The sequence below is a fragment of the Microcaecilia unicolor genome, chromosome 10 (assembly GCF_901765095.1).
Source record: "Microcaecilia unicolor chromosome 10, aMicUni1.1, whole genome shotgun sequence".
NCBI lineage: Eukaryota > Metazoa > Chordata > Amphibia > Gymnophiona > Siphonopidae > Microcaecilia > Microcaecilia unicolor.
Genome location: NC_044040.1, coordinates 206,126,161 through 206,142,367, shown reverse-complemented (window position 1 = coordinate 206,142,367; position 16,207 = coordinate 206,126,161). Strand labels below are relative to the sequence as shown.

General features: G+C 43.8%; 2 protein-coding genes across 2 annotated transcripts in view; one reads left to right on the top strand and one right to left on the bottom strand.

Moving 5' to 3' along the window:
* MCF2L2 (MCF.2 cell line derived transforming sequence-like 2) overlaps positions 1–16,207 on the top strand; it is a 410,388-nt gene that overhangs the window by 301,565 nt on the left and 92,616 nt on the right. The window contains exons 18-20 of the mRNA XM_030216237.1: positions 6,460–6,533; positions 8,579–8,670; positions 9,564–9,656. Coding sequence (XP_030072097.1) covers positions 6,460–6,533; positions 8,579–8,670; positions 9,564–9,656 — 259 coding nt within the window. The remainder of the gene's footprint in view (positions 1–6,459; positions 6,534–8,578; positions 8,671–9,563; positions 9,657–16,207) is intronic.
* B3GNT5 (UDP-GlcNAc:betaGal beta-1,3-N-acetylglucosaminyltransferase 5) overlaps positions 1–16,207 on the bottom strand; it is a 103,468-nt gene that overhangs the window by 66,721 nt on the left and 20,540 nt on the right. The gene's annotated exons all lie outside the window — the stretch shown is intronic.

The following is a 16,207-nucleotide window of genomic DNA, read 5'->3' as shown; positions in this document are numbered from 1 at the left end:
GCAAATTTCATCCAGGCCCCTGGTTTGGCTGGTGGGGGTCCCCATCTTGCTCCTCCTGTGCACGCTGACGCTCCTTTACGCGAAACTGAGAAGGATCCCCGGCAGCAAAGGTATTTGTTTTTGCGGGGGGGGGGGGGGGGGGGGGAAGCAACGAGGAGGTGCTACAAAATGGACTCTTCCCAAGGGAGAAAGGTAATATTTTACTCACCCCTATACCCAAGGATGCAAAGAAAAATGCTAATGAACTAACGAACTATAGACCAGTAGCATCTATTCCCTTAATTACCAAAATAACAGAAGGCTTGGTAACCAATCAACTTACGGATTATCTAGACAAGTTCGCAATTTTACACGACTCCCAGTCAGGATTTCGCTCTAATCACAGCACTGAAACCGTACTAGTCACGCTCATGACCAAACTCAAACAACTGATAGCAAACGGCAATAATATTCTACTGTTACAATTTGACATGTTTGACCATGGAATTTTACTACACATCCTCGAATACTTCGGAACCTGAGGTAACGTTCTCATTTGGTTCAAGGGGTTCCTAACCTCACACTCATATCAAGTGACATCAAATTCGACCACATTAGCTACATGGACACCTGAATGCGGAGTTCCACAGGGATCCCCTCTCTCACCAACCATATTCAACCTAATGATGACACCCTTGGCCAAACTACTATCAAATCACACCTAAACCCATATATATACGCTGATGATGTAACGATCTTCATCCCATTCAAACAAGATCTAAGAGAAATCTCCAATGAAATCACGCAAAGCCTGCACATCATGAATTCCTGGGCAGATGCATTTCAGTTTAAACTTAATGCAGAGAAAACCCAATGTCTAGTACTCACCTCGCAATATAATAAGAATAAATTTGCTACTATTAACACACCGAAACTAAATCTACCAGTTTCGGACACCCTAAAAATTCTTGGAGTCACCATTGATCGACACCTAACACTTGAGAATCAAGCGAAAAACATAACTAAAAAGATGTTTCATTCAATGTGGAAACTAAAAAGTGTTAGAGCATTTTTTCCAAGGACTGTCTTCCGCAATCTGGTACAATCATTGGTACTCAGTCATCTGGACTACTGTAACTCACTCTAAGCCGGTTGCAAAGAGCAAATACTTAAACTCCAAACGGCCCAGAACACGGCAGCCAGACTAATATTCGGCTCATCAAAATACGAAAGCGCGAAACCCCTACGAGAAAAACTACACTGGCTTCCACTAAAAGAACGCATCACATTCAAACTCTGCACCCTAGTCCATAAAATAATCTATGGTAACGCCCCAGCCTACATGTCAGACCTAATAGAATTACCACCAAGGAACGCAAAAAAATCTTCTCGCACTTTCCTTAATCTTCATCCTCTCAAGTGTAAAGGTCTGAAATACAAATTGATGCACGCATCTACCTTTTCCTATACGAGCACGCAGCTCTGGAACGCGTTGCCACGGAACCTGAAAACGACTTATGAACTGACCAATTTCCGAAAACTACTGAAAACCTATCTCTTCACAAAGATCAACATGTGTAACTGTATAATCTTTAAAACTTCCAGAATTGTCTTATAATGTCTGCTGCTTTAACACTATTATGTATTTCACCACCATGTAACACTTAACCCTCTGTAAACCAAATGTATATTCTCTTCTACTTCCAGTATCCATGATGAATTGTAAGCCACATTGAGCCTGCAAAGAGGTGGGATAATGTGGGATACAAATGCAATAAATAAATAAACTGTCTGAAGCTAAAATTAAATCCTTAAAATAATGTCCCTATTTAGGGAAAGAGAATTGGGACTTGATGTACCGCCTTTCTGAGGTTTTTGCAACTACATTCTGGCTCAGTCTCTGGCTGTCTTCAAGTCTAGGCTTAAAGCCCACCTCTTTGCTACTGCTTTCGACTCCTAACCATGACTCTCTTACTCAACACCCTCACTTATCACCCCTACCAGTGCAATTTCCCCACCCCTAGCTGTCTGTTCGTCTGTCCAATTTAGATTGTAAGCTCTGTTGAGCAGGGACTGTCTTTTTCATGTTAATTTGTACAGCGCTGCGTAAGTCTAGTAGCGCTATAGAAATGTTTAATAGTAGTAGTAGTAGTACATTCAAAGCGGTTTACATATATTCAGGTACTTATTTTGTACCAGGGTTAAGTGACTTGCCCAGAGTCACAAGGAGCTGCAGTGGGAATCAAGCTCAGTTCCCCAGGATCAAAGTCCACTGCACTAACCACTAGGCTACTCCTCCACTAGCAACATTCCATGTAGAAGCCTGCCCTTGCAGATCAGCAACTCAGCCGCGCAGGCTTCTGTTTCTGCTAGTGGAATAGCAACATTCTATGTAGAATCTCAAATAGGCTGGGATTCTGGAATCTTGTTATTCTTTGGCGTTCTACATGGAATGTTGCAACTTTTTAAGATTCTGCATGGAATCTTGTTAATGGGACTTGATATACCGCCTTTCTGAGGTTTTTGCAACTACATTCAAAGCGGTTTACATATATTCAGGTACTTATTTTGTACCAGGGGCAATGGAGATTTAGAATGTTTAAATGCCAATAATACTATTAACAACTATGAAAATGGCTATAATTGATATAAATGGAGGATTACACAAGCAACGCTGAATTTCTGCTGGGACTCCAACCTGAAACTCTCTTGAATTGTAGCAAATTGCCTCCCCACCCCCACCTACTGTAACTAGAATGACACATAGAGGGTGTTGCCTTAAAAAAAAAAAATCACCATAGACAATGTTCTCTCTAATTCTGTTGGCCCATGTGCACATGAAAAACATTTGTAGTGCAAGTTTTCAGCCTTAACTGGATGTGTGCGGTACAGTCTATGTTCACAATAAATGCCATAAAAAATTTATGCACACAGCAATGGCATAGCCAGACCTCGGCGGGAGGGGGGTCCAGAGCACAAAGTGTGTGTGTGGGGGGGGGGGGGGGGGGGCTCCCAACCCCCGCCAGCCGAAGTCTTCTTCAGCGCAGGTCTCCGGCACACCGCATTCGCTGCTTATCTGTGCTTTCATGAGTCCTGACATCCTGCACGTTCCTTAACTGAAACTGAGCACACTCAATTTCACTTAAAGGAACGTGAAGGACGTCATGGCTCAGTTTCACTTAAAGGAACGTGCAGGACGTCAGGACTCAAGAAAGCACAGATCAGCAGAGAACGCTGAGCACCGGAGACCGGCGTTGAAATAGGCTTTGCCTGGCGGGTGTTGGGGATCCCTGCCAGCAAAACCAGGGGCCTGGACTAAATCTGTGGGGGCCCAGGCCCCCATGGCCCCACCTAGCTACGCCCCTGGCACACAGGTGCTAGGCGTGTCCATTCCCTTTCTGGCCCACGTGCACACGCACAGCTTAGAGGGAACACTGATCATAGGGCCATTCTTACACATGTGACACTTGTTTCAAGATAGAGATCTTCCAAAAACCCAATCAGTAGGCTAAAATATTCTGAAAAGCATAAATATGCCATTTTTTTTCTGCAGAAGACTTTCCGGGGGGGGGGGGGGGAGACTTGACCTGTATCTTTGGGACTGGACTCTTACTACCTCCAGTCTGTGGGTTTTAGAAGTTGTTGACAACGGTTGTACTCTATAATTTGCAGAATCCATCTTGGACGCTTTTAGTTTCACTCCCTCCATATCGGGGATGCAAAATGGGGTGAAAACGCAAAATAGAATCATTCCTGAAAAAAAAAAATTTGAGAAGCCATGGCAGGAATGGAGGGTCTTCACCTACAGCTTTTTTGATGCTTCCATCACAAGCAGCACAGCAGGAGCTGGGAGCAGTACATACAACTGCTAGCTCCTACAAGCCCACAGCGCCTACCACGTGCTGATCAAGCCCAGGCATAACACTAAGCTCAACTACACAAAGACTCCAGTATTTTTTCTTTTTTCTTTATCACAAAAACATTTTATTATATTGCAATGCCCGCTAACCTCACTAGCACTGCTGCCTACTATTAAAACCTCACACATTCACTCCTCCGCTCACCTTGCACACCTGTATTTAATTAGGGTTACCATTTTGTGTCCTCTGAAAAAGAGGACACGTGTCACGCCCCCTACCCCGCCCCCGCCACATGCCACAACCCTGCCACGCCCCCTTCAGGTCCGGGTTCCGCCCCTATTCCCCGCCCGCCCCCCCGTCACATAGTCCCCTCCCCCCCCATCACATACCCCCCCCTCCCCTCACTTACTATCTAGCCCTGGTGGTCTAGTAGCGTCTTCTCTTCAGGGCAGGTAAGAGCCCCTTCTTTCCTGCCCGGAGCGCTGCCTGCCCTTGCCTGCTGCATCCTCCTCGGTATGGCTGGGGATTCAAAATGGCCACCGAGAGTTGAAGCGGCCTCGCGAGAGTTCAACTCTCGGCGGCCATTTTGAATTCCCAGCCAGACCGAGAAGGATGATAGACAGGGGAGGCAGCGCTCCGGGCAGGAAAGAGGGGGCTCTTTCCTGCCCCGAGGACGTCACTAGACCACCAGGGAACATGGTAAGGAAGGGGAGGGGACGGGAGACCAGGTCACCAGACCCACAGCGCCGATCGCCCGCCCACACGCCCACCGCACGTACGCGCCTGCCCGCACCCACGTTTGTCCAGAAATCCGGACAAACGTGGGCACGGGCAAAATCCGCCGGACGCCCCGGACATGCCCTCAAAAGAGGACATGTCCGGGGAAATCGGACGTATGGAGGCATATTTTCAAAGCACTTAGCCTTCCAAAGTTCCATAGAAACCTATGGAACTTTGGAAGGCTAAGTGCTTTGAAAATATGCCTCATGGTAACCCTATATTTAATTTAAGTACAAAACAGTTGATTTTACATTTTAAACTGCATACTTATACTGTTTCATATCGTGCATATGTTTTGCCATGCTTATACATTGTATCATACTCAAATAATCAAAACTCAGTCCTGCCAGCAAAATGGTGATTTTCCTGGGCGGCGTCTGTGGCTCAGCCCTATGGGAGTTTCAATCCGGTTCGCAGCCACTGGAGGTGTAGAACAAATTTGATGGTGGTTCCTCCTGAGGAAGATTTGTGAAATGCGGTCCTGCATTGAAGAGCCGGCATAACATGAAACACATATGGTGGACTGTTGAGTTTAGTCACCGAGCACACAGCACCTGTATTGTGATGCATACTAATGACTGGAGGTGGTGAATTTGAACAGCCAATGGAGGTTTAACGGACATACAGACTTTGTCCATGAAGAACAGTCATCCAAGCGTTTATGTGGAAACATTTTCACTGGGTCCATGCGGAAGGCGTGGCGTTTGTAGGAAAAGGACCATTTTGCTGGCAGAACTGAGTTTTGATTATTTGAGTATGATACAATGTATAAGCATGGCAAAACATATGCACGATACGAAACAGTATAAGTATGCAGTTTAAAATGTAAAATCAACTGTTTTGTACTTAAATTAAATACAGGTGTGCAAGGTGAGCGGAGGAGTGAATGTGTGAGGTTTTAATAGTAGGCAGCAGTGCTAGTGAGGTTAGCGGGCATTGCAATATAATAAAATGTTTTTGTGATAAAGAAAAAAGAAAAAATACTGGAGTCTTTGTGTAGTTGGTATTAAAAGTGACTCTGGAATTAAAAGAGTTATCCCCTGATTAGTAATTTTGATAACACTAAGCTGCCACCCATAGATTTGAGACTCCCTCCTTTCCCAAAAAGGTCAACACAGGTCTACCCCTGATGGCACAGACCCCACAATACCTATTATCAGCTAGCAACACCAAGTGGAGGCCTAAGGCTGGTGGCTGCAGAGGGGGCAGTGAACTCCTTTGGTCTCAACAACACAAAGGACTGTGGTTCGACTCCTGGGAGACAAGACTGGCCAGTCTCAACCACAGAAGTCAAGCTGCCACAAGAAATCCTGCTGCACCAGTCCACCCTGCACCATCTGCTGGAGGCAGAGAAATACTGACAGGTTCCAGGCTGCATCACTCGTTATACCAGTAGTGTCACTGGAATCTTTAGCTTCTCTGCCTCCATCCACTGGTAGGGGAGTGTAATCTACTGGTCTGGACTGGTCAAGCAGAACGAGGATGGAACTCATTTAACAGCCTAAAGTTCACAATCTAAATACCTCTCAAAACCCTATGTTGTTTTTTTGTTTTTTGTTTTTTTTTTGGGGGGGGGGGGGAACCAACTTTATTTCCTAATTCAATTCAATTCTTGTATACTGCTAATATCCCCTTTTCAGGGTTCAGTGCGGTTTACATTCTAGGTGAGACAAAAGCAGATAGTGTTAGTGTGAGGTACGAGAAACATTACAGACCATTGGATTAATGCATGAGATTAAAAACATTAAGGAAAGGATAACGGATGATACTAGGAAGTAGAAGTCATGATGGATTATTATGACAATTACTGACGTGGTTCAACTTCCTAAATTTCTTGCAGAATTTTTCTTAAGGAATTGGAAAACTGTACAGAAAATCCTGATTCACTGGGTAGATGCTTTCTAAAAAGGGTAAGTAAACATAACATTTCTATCAGATGCATTATGTTAAGAAACCTCAATAGACATTATACCTTTGTAAAATCACTTAGCTACATTTACCAACTTGCCCGGCCCAAGGGTCTTTTATTTCATCCTCTATCCTTATTTCTAGTCCACATTTTCCTCCAGTGCCAATGGAGGGGTTTCTGGTTCATCTCCTGACATCAGGATGTAGTTTTAGGGAACCTCTGCCCCAATAGGATAAGAGGGTGGGGATGATTCCAAGTATTTCCCAAAGAGACTCCATTCTATCACACCCCTAAGAGCCTTCAGCAAAATTCTGGTAAGGAAAACTTCAAAACACCTTAATCCTGCCTCGTAAAAAAAAATAAAAAATCCCAAACAGAATAGGTTGCTTCCTAGCATTTTTGCAGAACAGGATAACACCAAATACTAACACATCAGCACCAGCACCATACCAGCAGCCTGTTAAGGCCTCTGGAAAGATTTCTGTAGTCCATGTGGAAGTAGGGGACAAATAGTACACCATTATGGAGTGGAGGAGAGGCCTAGTGGTTAGAGCACCAGTCTTGACATCCAGAGGTGGCCAGTTCAAATCCAACTGCTGTTCCTTGTGAACTTGGGCAAGTCACTTAACCCTCCATTGCCTCAGGTACAAACTTAGATTGTGAGCCCTCCAGGGACAGAGAAATATCCAGAGTACCTGAATGTAACTTCAACCCTTGCACATAGTCAGTAAAAGCAGTCTAGAAAAGGCTCCAGTCTACAGCTCTGTGAAAACTTCAACCCTTGCACATAGTCAGTAAAAGCAGTCTAGAAAAGGCTCCAGTCTACAGCTCTGTGAAAACTTCAACCCTTGCACATAGTCAGTAAAAGCAGTCTAGAAAAGGCTCCAGTCTACAGCTCTGTGAAAACTTCAACCCTTGCACATAGTCAGTAAAAGCATTCTAGAAAAGGCTCCAGTCTACAGCTCTGTGAAACTTCAACCCTTGCACATAGTCAGTAAAAGCATTCTAGAAAAGGCTCCAGTCTACAGCTCTGTGAAAACTTCAACCCTTGCACATAGTCAGTAAAAGCAGTCTAGAAAAGGCTCCAGTCTACAGCTCTGTGAAAACTTCAACCCTTGCACATAGTCAGTAAAAGCATTCTAGAAAAGGCTCCAGTCTACAGCTCTGTGAAAACTTCAACCCTTGCACATAGTCAGTAAAAGCATTCTAGAAAAGGCTCCAGTCTACAGCTCTGTGAAAACTTCAACCCTTGCACATAGTCAGTAAAAGCATTCTAGAAAAGGCTCCAGTCTACAGCTCTGTGAAAACTTCAACCCTTGCACATAGTCAGTAAAAGCAGTCTAGAAAAGGCTCCAGTCTACAGCTCTGTGAAAACTTCAACCCTTGCACATAGTCAGTAAAAGCAGTCTAGAAAAGACTCCAGTCTACAGCTCTGTGAAAACTTCAACCCTTGCACATAGTCAGTAAAAGCATTCTAGAAAAGGCTCCAGTCTACAGCTCTGTGAAAACTTCAACCCTTGCACATAGTCAGTAAAAGCAGTCTAGAAAAGGCTCCAGTCTACAGCTCTGTGAAAACTTCTACCCTTGCACATAGTCAGTAAAAGCAGTCTAGAAAAGGCTCCAGTCTACAGCTCTGTGAAAACTTCAACCCTTGCACATAGTCAGTAAAAGCAGTCTAGAAAAGGCTCCAGTCTACAGCTCTGTGAAAACTTCTCCCATCTTGGGCCCATCAGATGATTATCACCCCAATTGTGAGAATTGTTATCCTGTTTATCCTCAAAGAAACAATACCTTACATGCCCTATAATTAATCTTCAACGAAGAAGTTTGAAATTCTGTCAAAATGTATTCAGTACCACCTCCCAGAAACGAAGTTATTCTTAACGTGAAAAGTGTCATGAAAATTGTGCTGCACTGAATACTTCCTACAGCTCACCTGATGTATAATAGAATATTGCAAACTATACCATGCTACTGTAGCACAAAGGAGAACAGACAACAGACTTCCTTTATTTTTTTTTTTTTTTTTGTCAACTTCTCTTTGTTCTAGAAAGAGGATCTTCAATATATGAAAAGTACTGCCAAAACAAGCCCCGGTCTGAAGCTCTCTGGAGACAATGTGGAGAAAGTCTGTTTTTCCAAGTAAGGTGAAAATATACAACAAAGCTGGTCAGTAAAAATGAAGTAGTTAACTGTTCTATAAAATACTGCAAAATAAAACTGGCAATTAGAACGAGGGAATTTCTACAGTGCAGCTTATAGTAAACAGGGCCCTAACATAGTAACTATGTAACTATGTTAGGGCCCTGTTTACTAAGCTGCACTGTAGGGGCGCTAGCGTTTTAGCATGCACTAACGCTAGAGATACCCATATATTCCTATGGGTGTCTCTAGTGTTAGCGTGTGCTAATTCTTTTGCGTGCGCTAAAAATGCTAGCGTACCTTAGTAAAAAGGGCCCCTAATGCATTAACTTCTTATTATTGACCTTTTCAGGTTAATAGGCCCCTGCAACCAATTTCCACTCTCCTCAAAATAATCACAAAGCACCAGAGTAAAAATTATATGCAGTGTATAAAACATTACAAAAGTTGAAATTTTACAACAGGAGATTGTTTCTTTAAAATAATGGCACTATATATATATTATTTTTTTTTAAAGCCTCACAGTTTCTGGTCATAAATTTATTTACAATCCATTTGTATTCCATAGCTAAATTTCAAACTAAGGGGTCCTTTTACTAAGCTGCAGTAAGAAATGGCCTTTGCCCTTATTTACTATCTGCACATTCTAGGCACTGCAAAAGTGGCTCCATGCATTAAAACCCACAAATGCCGGCATTTCGACTTGTTCATTTTGCAAACTTGCTGGCATTTTTGCCATCTTTAATGTATCAAACCATTTTGTGGGGGGGGGAGGGAAAAAAAAAATAAATTTGCACTTTAAAACATCAGCCTGTAAGATTGTCTTGAACACGGAAGAGTTACTGATATAATTAAATATGACATTTCTTCACCATGGTTTTTTTTTTTTAAAGGCATGCCAACACAAGCTGGATCATAAACTCTCATTAGATGCCTATCTCCTGAAGCCAGTGCAGAGGATCACAAAGTACCAGCTGCTCTTAAAGGTAAATATTTAATAGGCCTGAGAACTAGCAACATTTTCACTCTCAATCAATCACTCTCTCAGATTAATCAGCATTCACCATATCCAATGCCAGTTACAAAGTAAAAGCCACAACATTGTTCATAAAACTCAGCTTTATGCAAACAAGAATGCACAAATTAATCTTTGGAGAGGGCTCCCAAAGCGTCTGTGCACAAAAGAGGAGAAGCATTTCAGTTTCTTTTATCATTTTGCTCCTTTTAAAAATCAGTGGGGGGGGGGGGGGGTTCAAACAAAGAATAAATGCATCAGTATCTCAAACACTACTACTACTTAACATTTCTAGAGCGCTACTAGGGTTACGCAGCGCTGTACAATTTAACATAGAAGGACAGTCCCTGCTCAAAGGAGCTTACAATCTAAAGGACGCGTGAACGGTCAGACCGATAGGGGCGGTCAAATTGGGGCAGTCTGGAATCCTGAAAGGTAAGAGTTAGGTGCCGAATGCAGCATTGAAGAGGTGGGCTTTAAGCAAAGACTTGAAGACGGGCAGGGAGGGGGCTTGCGTAAGGACTCGGGAAGGTTGTTCCAAGCATAGGGTGAGGCGAGGCAGAATGAGCGGAGCCTGGAGTTGGCGGTGGTGGAGAAGGGTAACGAGAGGAGGGATTTGTCCTGTGAACGGAGGTTTCGGGCTGGAACGTAAGGGGAGATGAGGGTAGTGAGGGGGCAGCAGACTGAGTGCATTTGTAGGTAAGAAGGAGAAGCTTGAACTGAATGCGGTATCTGATCGGAAGCCAGTGAAGTGACCTGAGGAGAGGGGTGATATGAGTATATCAGTATCTCAAACAAAAAAAACATTGTGGATTGAGTAGCAAGTTTTCATAGAATATGGATGCTAATCTGATTAAATTCTCATTGAAGTGCTGCAATCTGGCCTGTATGAATTCCTCTATGAAAGCGCATTATTACGCTTGCAGAACTAACTCCTGTCTAGTACATGCCACAGCAGCAGTTAAGAGTTTATAATAAAAAATGGAATAATACAGGATTTCACAGTTACCTGCATATCAAATTAGCAATGGATCTTTATTTTCCCTAAGGGAAAAAAAAATACAAATTAAGATACTATAAACACATTAATAAAATACATTACATAAGTAATGCCACACTGGGAAAAGACCAAGGGTCCATCGAGCCCAGCATCCTGTCCACGACAGCGGCCAATCCAGGCCAAGGGCACCTGGCGAGCTTCCCAAACGTACGTACAAACATTCTATACATGTTATTCCTGGAATGTGGGATTTTCCCAAGTCATTTAGTAGCAGTTTATGGACTTGTCCTTTAGGAAACCGTCTAACCCCTTTTTAAACTCTGCCAAGCTAACCACGTTCTCCGGCAACGAATTCCAGAGTTTAATTATGCGTTGGGTGAAGAAACATTTTCTCCGATTTGTTTTAAATTTACTACACTGTAGTTTCATTGCATGCCCCCTAGTCCTAGTATTTTTGGAAAGTGTGAATAGACGCTTCACATCCACCTGTTCCACTCATTATTTTATGTACCTCTATCATTCTGCTATATAGTACCCTTTAAAGTGATACAGTTTTCCTAGAGGAAGCCCTACTGGGCCAGATAGTCAGACCGCGGAAGTTACACGGCAAACTCCTGTGGTTGGCACCAAGTCTGAATATCCGGGTTATTTTGGGCTGGTTCAACTGAACACTGGCCAAGCTGATGATCACACTAGCCGGTTAACTTTGAACCAGCCAAAGATAGGGCTGGTATTCACGAGGCCAAACATGGCCACCAAACTGAGACGGGCGAAGCGCTGGAAATCAGTGGGTATCCACTTATATCAAGTGATGTAACTGGCTAGCCGATAGCTGCAAATTTTCAACGGGTCACGGCCAGCCACGTCCCACTGAAAATTCACAGATAGCCAGTTATGGGGCATTTAACTGGCCAGGTGCCGATCCTGGTCAGTTAAATATTTCTGAATATCAGGGGGGACTGAATCTAATGATCATCGTGCAGTTCTGGAAGACTGTAAATACATTGGCTAAACTTTATCAACTAAAGTGATAGTTAATCATATCTGTTAATTTCCTTTCCCTTAATCCAGCCACACCAGTCTGGACAAGTTGGATTGATTCCCTTTCCTACCAGCAGATGGGAGGTAGAGAGCTTAAACTTCCAGTGACATCACTACTAAAGCAGTGTAAATCCTGTGAGCCACCCCAAGCCCCGTCTGCCAGAGTAGCATAATTAACTTACATGATTAACGTCCAACAACAAAAAAAATTTAATCTGACGACTGCGTTTTCTGGCATGCTGCAATTGCCAGAACTGTAAATCCTGTACGTTTTAGTTCAGGTAGCGGTCAGGCTATCTTATGTAGCAATTGTGGGTAACTGTATAGCTATGTTGTTTTGTGCTATGCTGTTGTTTTCTTTTATTATGTTCTTTACGCACGTACTGTTGTAATCTGCCTAGAACTGGTAGATAAATACAGAATATAAATTCTGAAATAAACACAATGAGAGAAAAGCAGAGAACCCAGGAGAGTCCTCAGGCCACTGAATCTTGGGGAGGGTCCCTGCTATGGCTGGATTAAAAGGAAAGGAAATTAATAGGTATGACTAAATTTCACTTTCCTTAGCATCTCAGCCACACCGATCTGAACTAATGGGATGTACCTTAAGCAGAATCTCCACTGTGAACAGGAAGACAAGGTCCCCTGGATCACTGTCCTGCCAAGGCTGAGCGATCTCTGGCTAAAACATCAAGTCTATAATGCTTCACAAAAGACTGAAGAAGACAACCAAGTGGCTGTTTTGCATATGTCTTCAGGAGTGGGCATTCACCCAAGAAGCAGTCTGCACACAGGTAGAATGGGCCCCGAGACCCATTGGAACTGGCCTGTTCTGACAAACTACATTGCTTCAACAGACGCCTTGATCCAGCATGCTACTGTTGCCTAGGAAGCCACTAGATCCTTGAGCAGCCAATAGAACAGTACAAAATGGTCCAAGGAAATCATTTGTTTCCTGCAAGTTGGAATTTTCTGCACATCCAGTATATGAAGCATTCCAGGATGAGCACTGGTTTCCCGGTCCTTGAATGCAGGGAAGCAAATCTATTAATTATACGGAAGGGGAAGTTGCCTTCGGCAGAAAGATAGAGCCAATGGAAATGGACAAGTATGGGTGCCAAAAGAAAGACTGTGTGCCTGGGCCGCCGCTGAAACCACCACCATCTTCGAAAATGTGCGAGGGCTGGTGCAACATGCTTATTCTGCCAGAGGCAGCACACACCCTTTTGAATGAGCCTTGCCTAGGCCCAATTTGCCAGGAGTCTGTTAATGCATCTCTGGGATATATATAGCGGACGAGAGGCCAAGTCCCTGACTAACTTCTCCAGATAATGCCAAATAGCAAAGCGCGGCTTCAAGCACACTTTAGAAGAAGCATCTGCCAATTAGTAGCGAAGATATAGCCACCTTAAGGCCATGATCACTGAGTCAATCAATCACGAAGAAATACAAACCAAGTTGCATAAGACATCCAACAGGAAGGCTGCACCGGACTCTAAACAAGCCACCTCCATGGAATCAGGAAGCCACTGGACCTAGCACAGCATAGTTCAGGCAATATAACTTCCAGAGATGGTTGCCTATACCCCTTGTCAAGAAGAAGGCCTCTTTGAAAATGTGCTCTACCTTATTCTGGTGCATCTCCTTAAGCGCTGAGCCTGCCTTCACAGCGATTGTGATGTTCTTGGCTACAGCCTATCACAAGCCGGAAATTGGCAGCTGCACTGAGATGCCGGTTCCCCCAGGCAGTGCATTTGCTGGCCGGTATTTCCGACCATGTAAATTAGCTTGTCCAGAGACCACCTGACCATGGCCTAGTACTCCCTGGGTCCCCAAAGTGGCTGCTTTTTCTCTTTTATTTTCCCCCAAAGTCCTAGATCAGGCTTGCTCTTTTTAAAAACAAGTTTCCCTGAACAGCAAAGAAATAAAGAAAAACTAGGAAACCAAGATCCTCCAATTTTGTTTTTCTGAGGACCTAGTCTTCCCAGAGCCACATGGTGCCCCTGGGAAGGGACAGAGTGCAAGGAGGGGGATGGGGACACACGCTCCCACAGGCAAAGGCCCCATGAGTTCCGAGCTCGACCACCACCCAGCGGGGACCTGTAACTGATTGGGGGGATTGGGGGATGTGGAGCCCTGTGCTTGATTGACCCCTGATAATGGACTAGGGATAGGAGCAATGCCATTATACTTTACCACAGCAGTAGGCCAAAGAACCTGTGCGCTGGGGAGCTAGGCTTAGGGCCAGCACCAACCTGAACACCCTTACCATCCGCTGGAGGTAGAGAAATGCCAGAAAGTTCCAGCAAAGAACCAGCCTATATCCCAGTTTCAGCTCTTTATCTCCACCTATTGGTAGGAAATGGTGACGAAAAAGATAAAGGGGATGGGACAACTTCCCCATGAGGAAATGCTAAATTGGGTAGGGCTCTTCAGCTTGGAGAAGAGATGGCTGAAGGGAGATATGATAGAGGTCTTGGAATACACTGCCGCGCACTTAAGAACGATCCACGAGCAAGCTTCCTTCCACAGATTATTGAAGACCTATCTTTTTGAAAAAAAATTTACGGAAAGAACCAAAACACATAAAATCCATACTTACTGTTCATTAATGCATCATACATCTACTTCTGAACTCTCATTCCCGTATTATCACATCATTCATACCTTTACTCACAGAAAGATATATACCATATGTCTTCATGCCTTATTATCGCCCTCTAAGCTCCCATTGTCTCCTTCCAACGTTTCAATGTTTGTGTTCCATTGTTACATTCCTTAACGACACCTCGATTGTCTCGCATAACTCTGCACAATGTAATCCATAACCAATCTGTAACAAATTGTATTCCATCATTTAACTCGTATTGTAGCCACACTGAACCCGCAAAAAGGTGGGAAAATGTGGGATACAAATGCAATAAATAAATAAAATAAATAAATAAATAAAATACTGAGAGGAGTGGAACAGGTAGATGTAAATTGCTTTATTCTTTCCAAAAATGCAAGGACTGGTGTGTGTGGGGGGGTGGCACACAATGACGCTTTAAGTTGTAAATTTAAAACAAATCAGAAAATATTTCTTCACCCAGTGTGTAATTAAATTCTGGAATTTGTTGCCAGAAGTTATGATAAAAGCAGTTAGCTTCACAAGGTTTAAAAAAAAGTTTGGACAATTTCCCGAAAGAAAAGTCAATAAGCCATTATTAAGAAAGACTTAGAAAAATTCCACTGCTTATACCTGGGATAAGCAGCATGAGATCTATTTTACTCATTTGGGATCTTGCCAGGTACTTGCGACTTGGAATAGCCACTGCTGGAAATAGGATACTGGGCTTGACTGACCTTCTGTCCCAGTATGGCAATGCTTATGTTATATTCTTATGTTCTTATTTATTTATTTAGATTTTGCTCACACCTTTTTCAGTAGTAGCTCAAGGTGAGTTACATTCAGGCATTCTGGATATTTCTCTGTCCCAGGAGGGCTCACAATCTAAGTAAAAGAATGCAATCCTACCTGCCAGACTGGCATGGCTGGGATGCTAAGGAAATCAGATGCTAAGGAAAACTGAGCGTGGTCTGGGTCTCCCATCCTGCCGCTGCTGCCCCGGTCCTACCTGAGGGGTCCTGTTAGTCTGGTGGCCTCTGCTGGGGGGGAGGGGCTGCGTTGCTGCTATTCTCTACCTGCCAGCACCGCCGTGTTTTCAAAATAGCGGCCGAGACTTCCCGCGGCAGTCTCACGAGAATTCCACAGGGAGTCTCAGCAGCCACTTTTAAAATACGGTGGTTCTGGGCAGGGGGAATTGCGCAGCACAAAGGGCCAGGCAAGAAAGAACATGTTCCGCCCCGCCGAGGCCACTAGATCACCAGCGGCATGCTGGGCAGAGCCTCTGGGCCCTTGGGCACTGCCCAGTTGCCTGAATGGTCAGTCCCCCCCTGCCTCAGAATAAAGAAAAAGCAGAGGAGACAAGAGATGCAGCTCTCTGCCAGCAAGAGAAAAAGAACAGATTCTTTCAGGTCTTTCTGCACCTGCAACTGAGAGGCAGGGCCAGCAAGGGGAATGAGAGAGAGGACGGAGACAAGTTCAGGAGATGAAGAGAAGATACTGTTGGAGTAGAGAGATATGGGAGGGACAGCAAAATAACTTCATGCCTAGGTTTTTTGCTGCACCATTATAAAAAGGCAGCAAACAGAAAAGTTATGAAGTAGCGATAGAAATCTGATTACGAGAATGCACCACAAATAAACTGCAACAGCAGCAACAACAGATGTTCTGCGTTGTACATTTAAACATTTGGGTGATTAACCTAAACATTACATTTCCTGTTTACACCGGCTAATAGACCAAAACAAAGACATCCTGAAAGTGCCTATCATCAGAAACAATCTTTGATGTTGTAATTTACTGGAAATATTTAACAAATAAAAATGGCCTTCAGTTATACATAGTGAAGGTTTTAGCTAAGGAACAGGAAAAACTT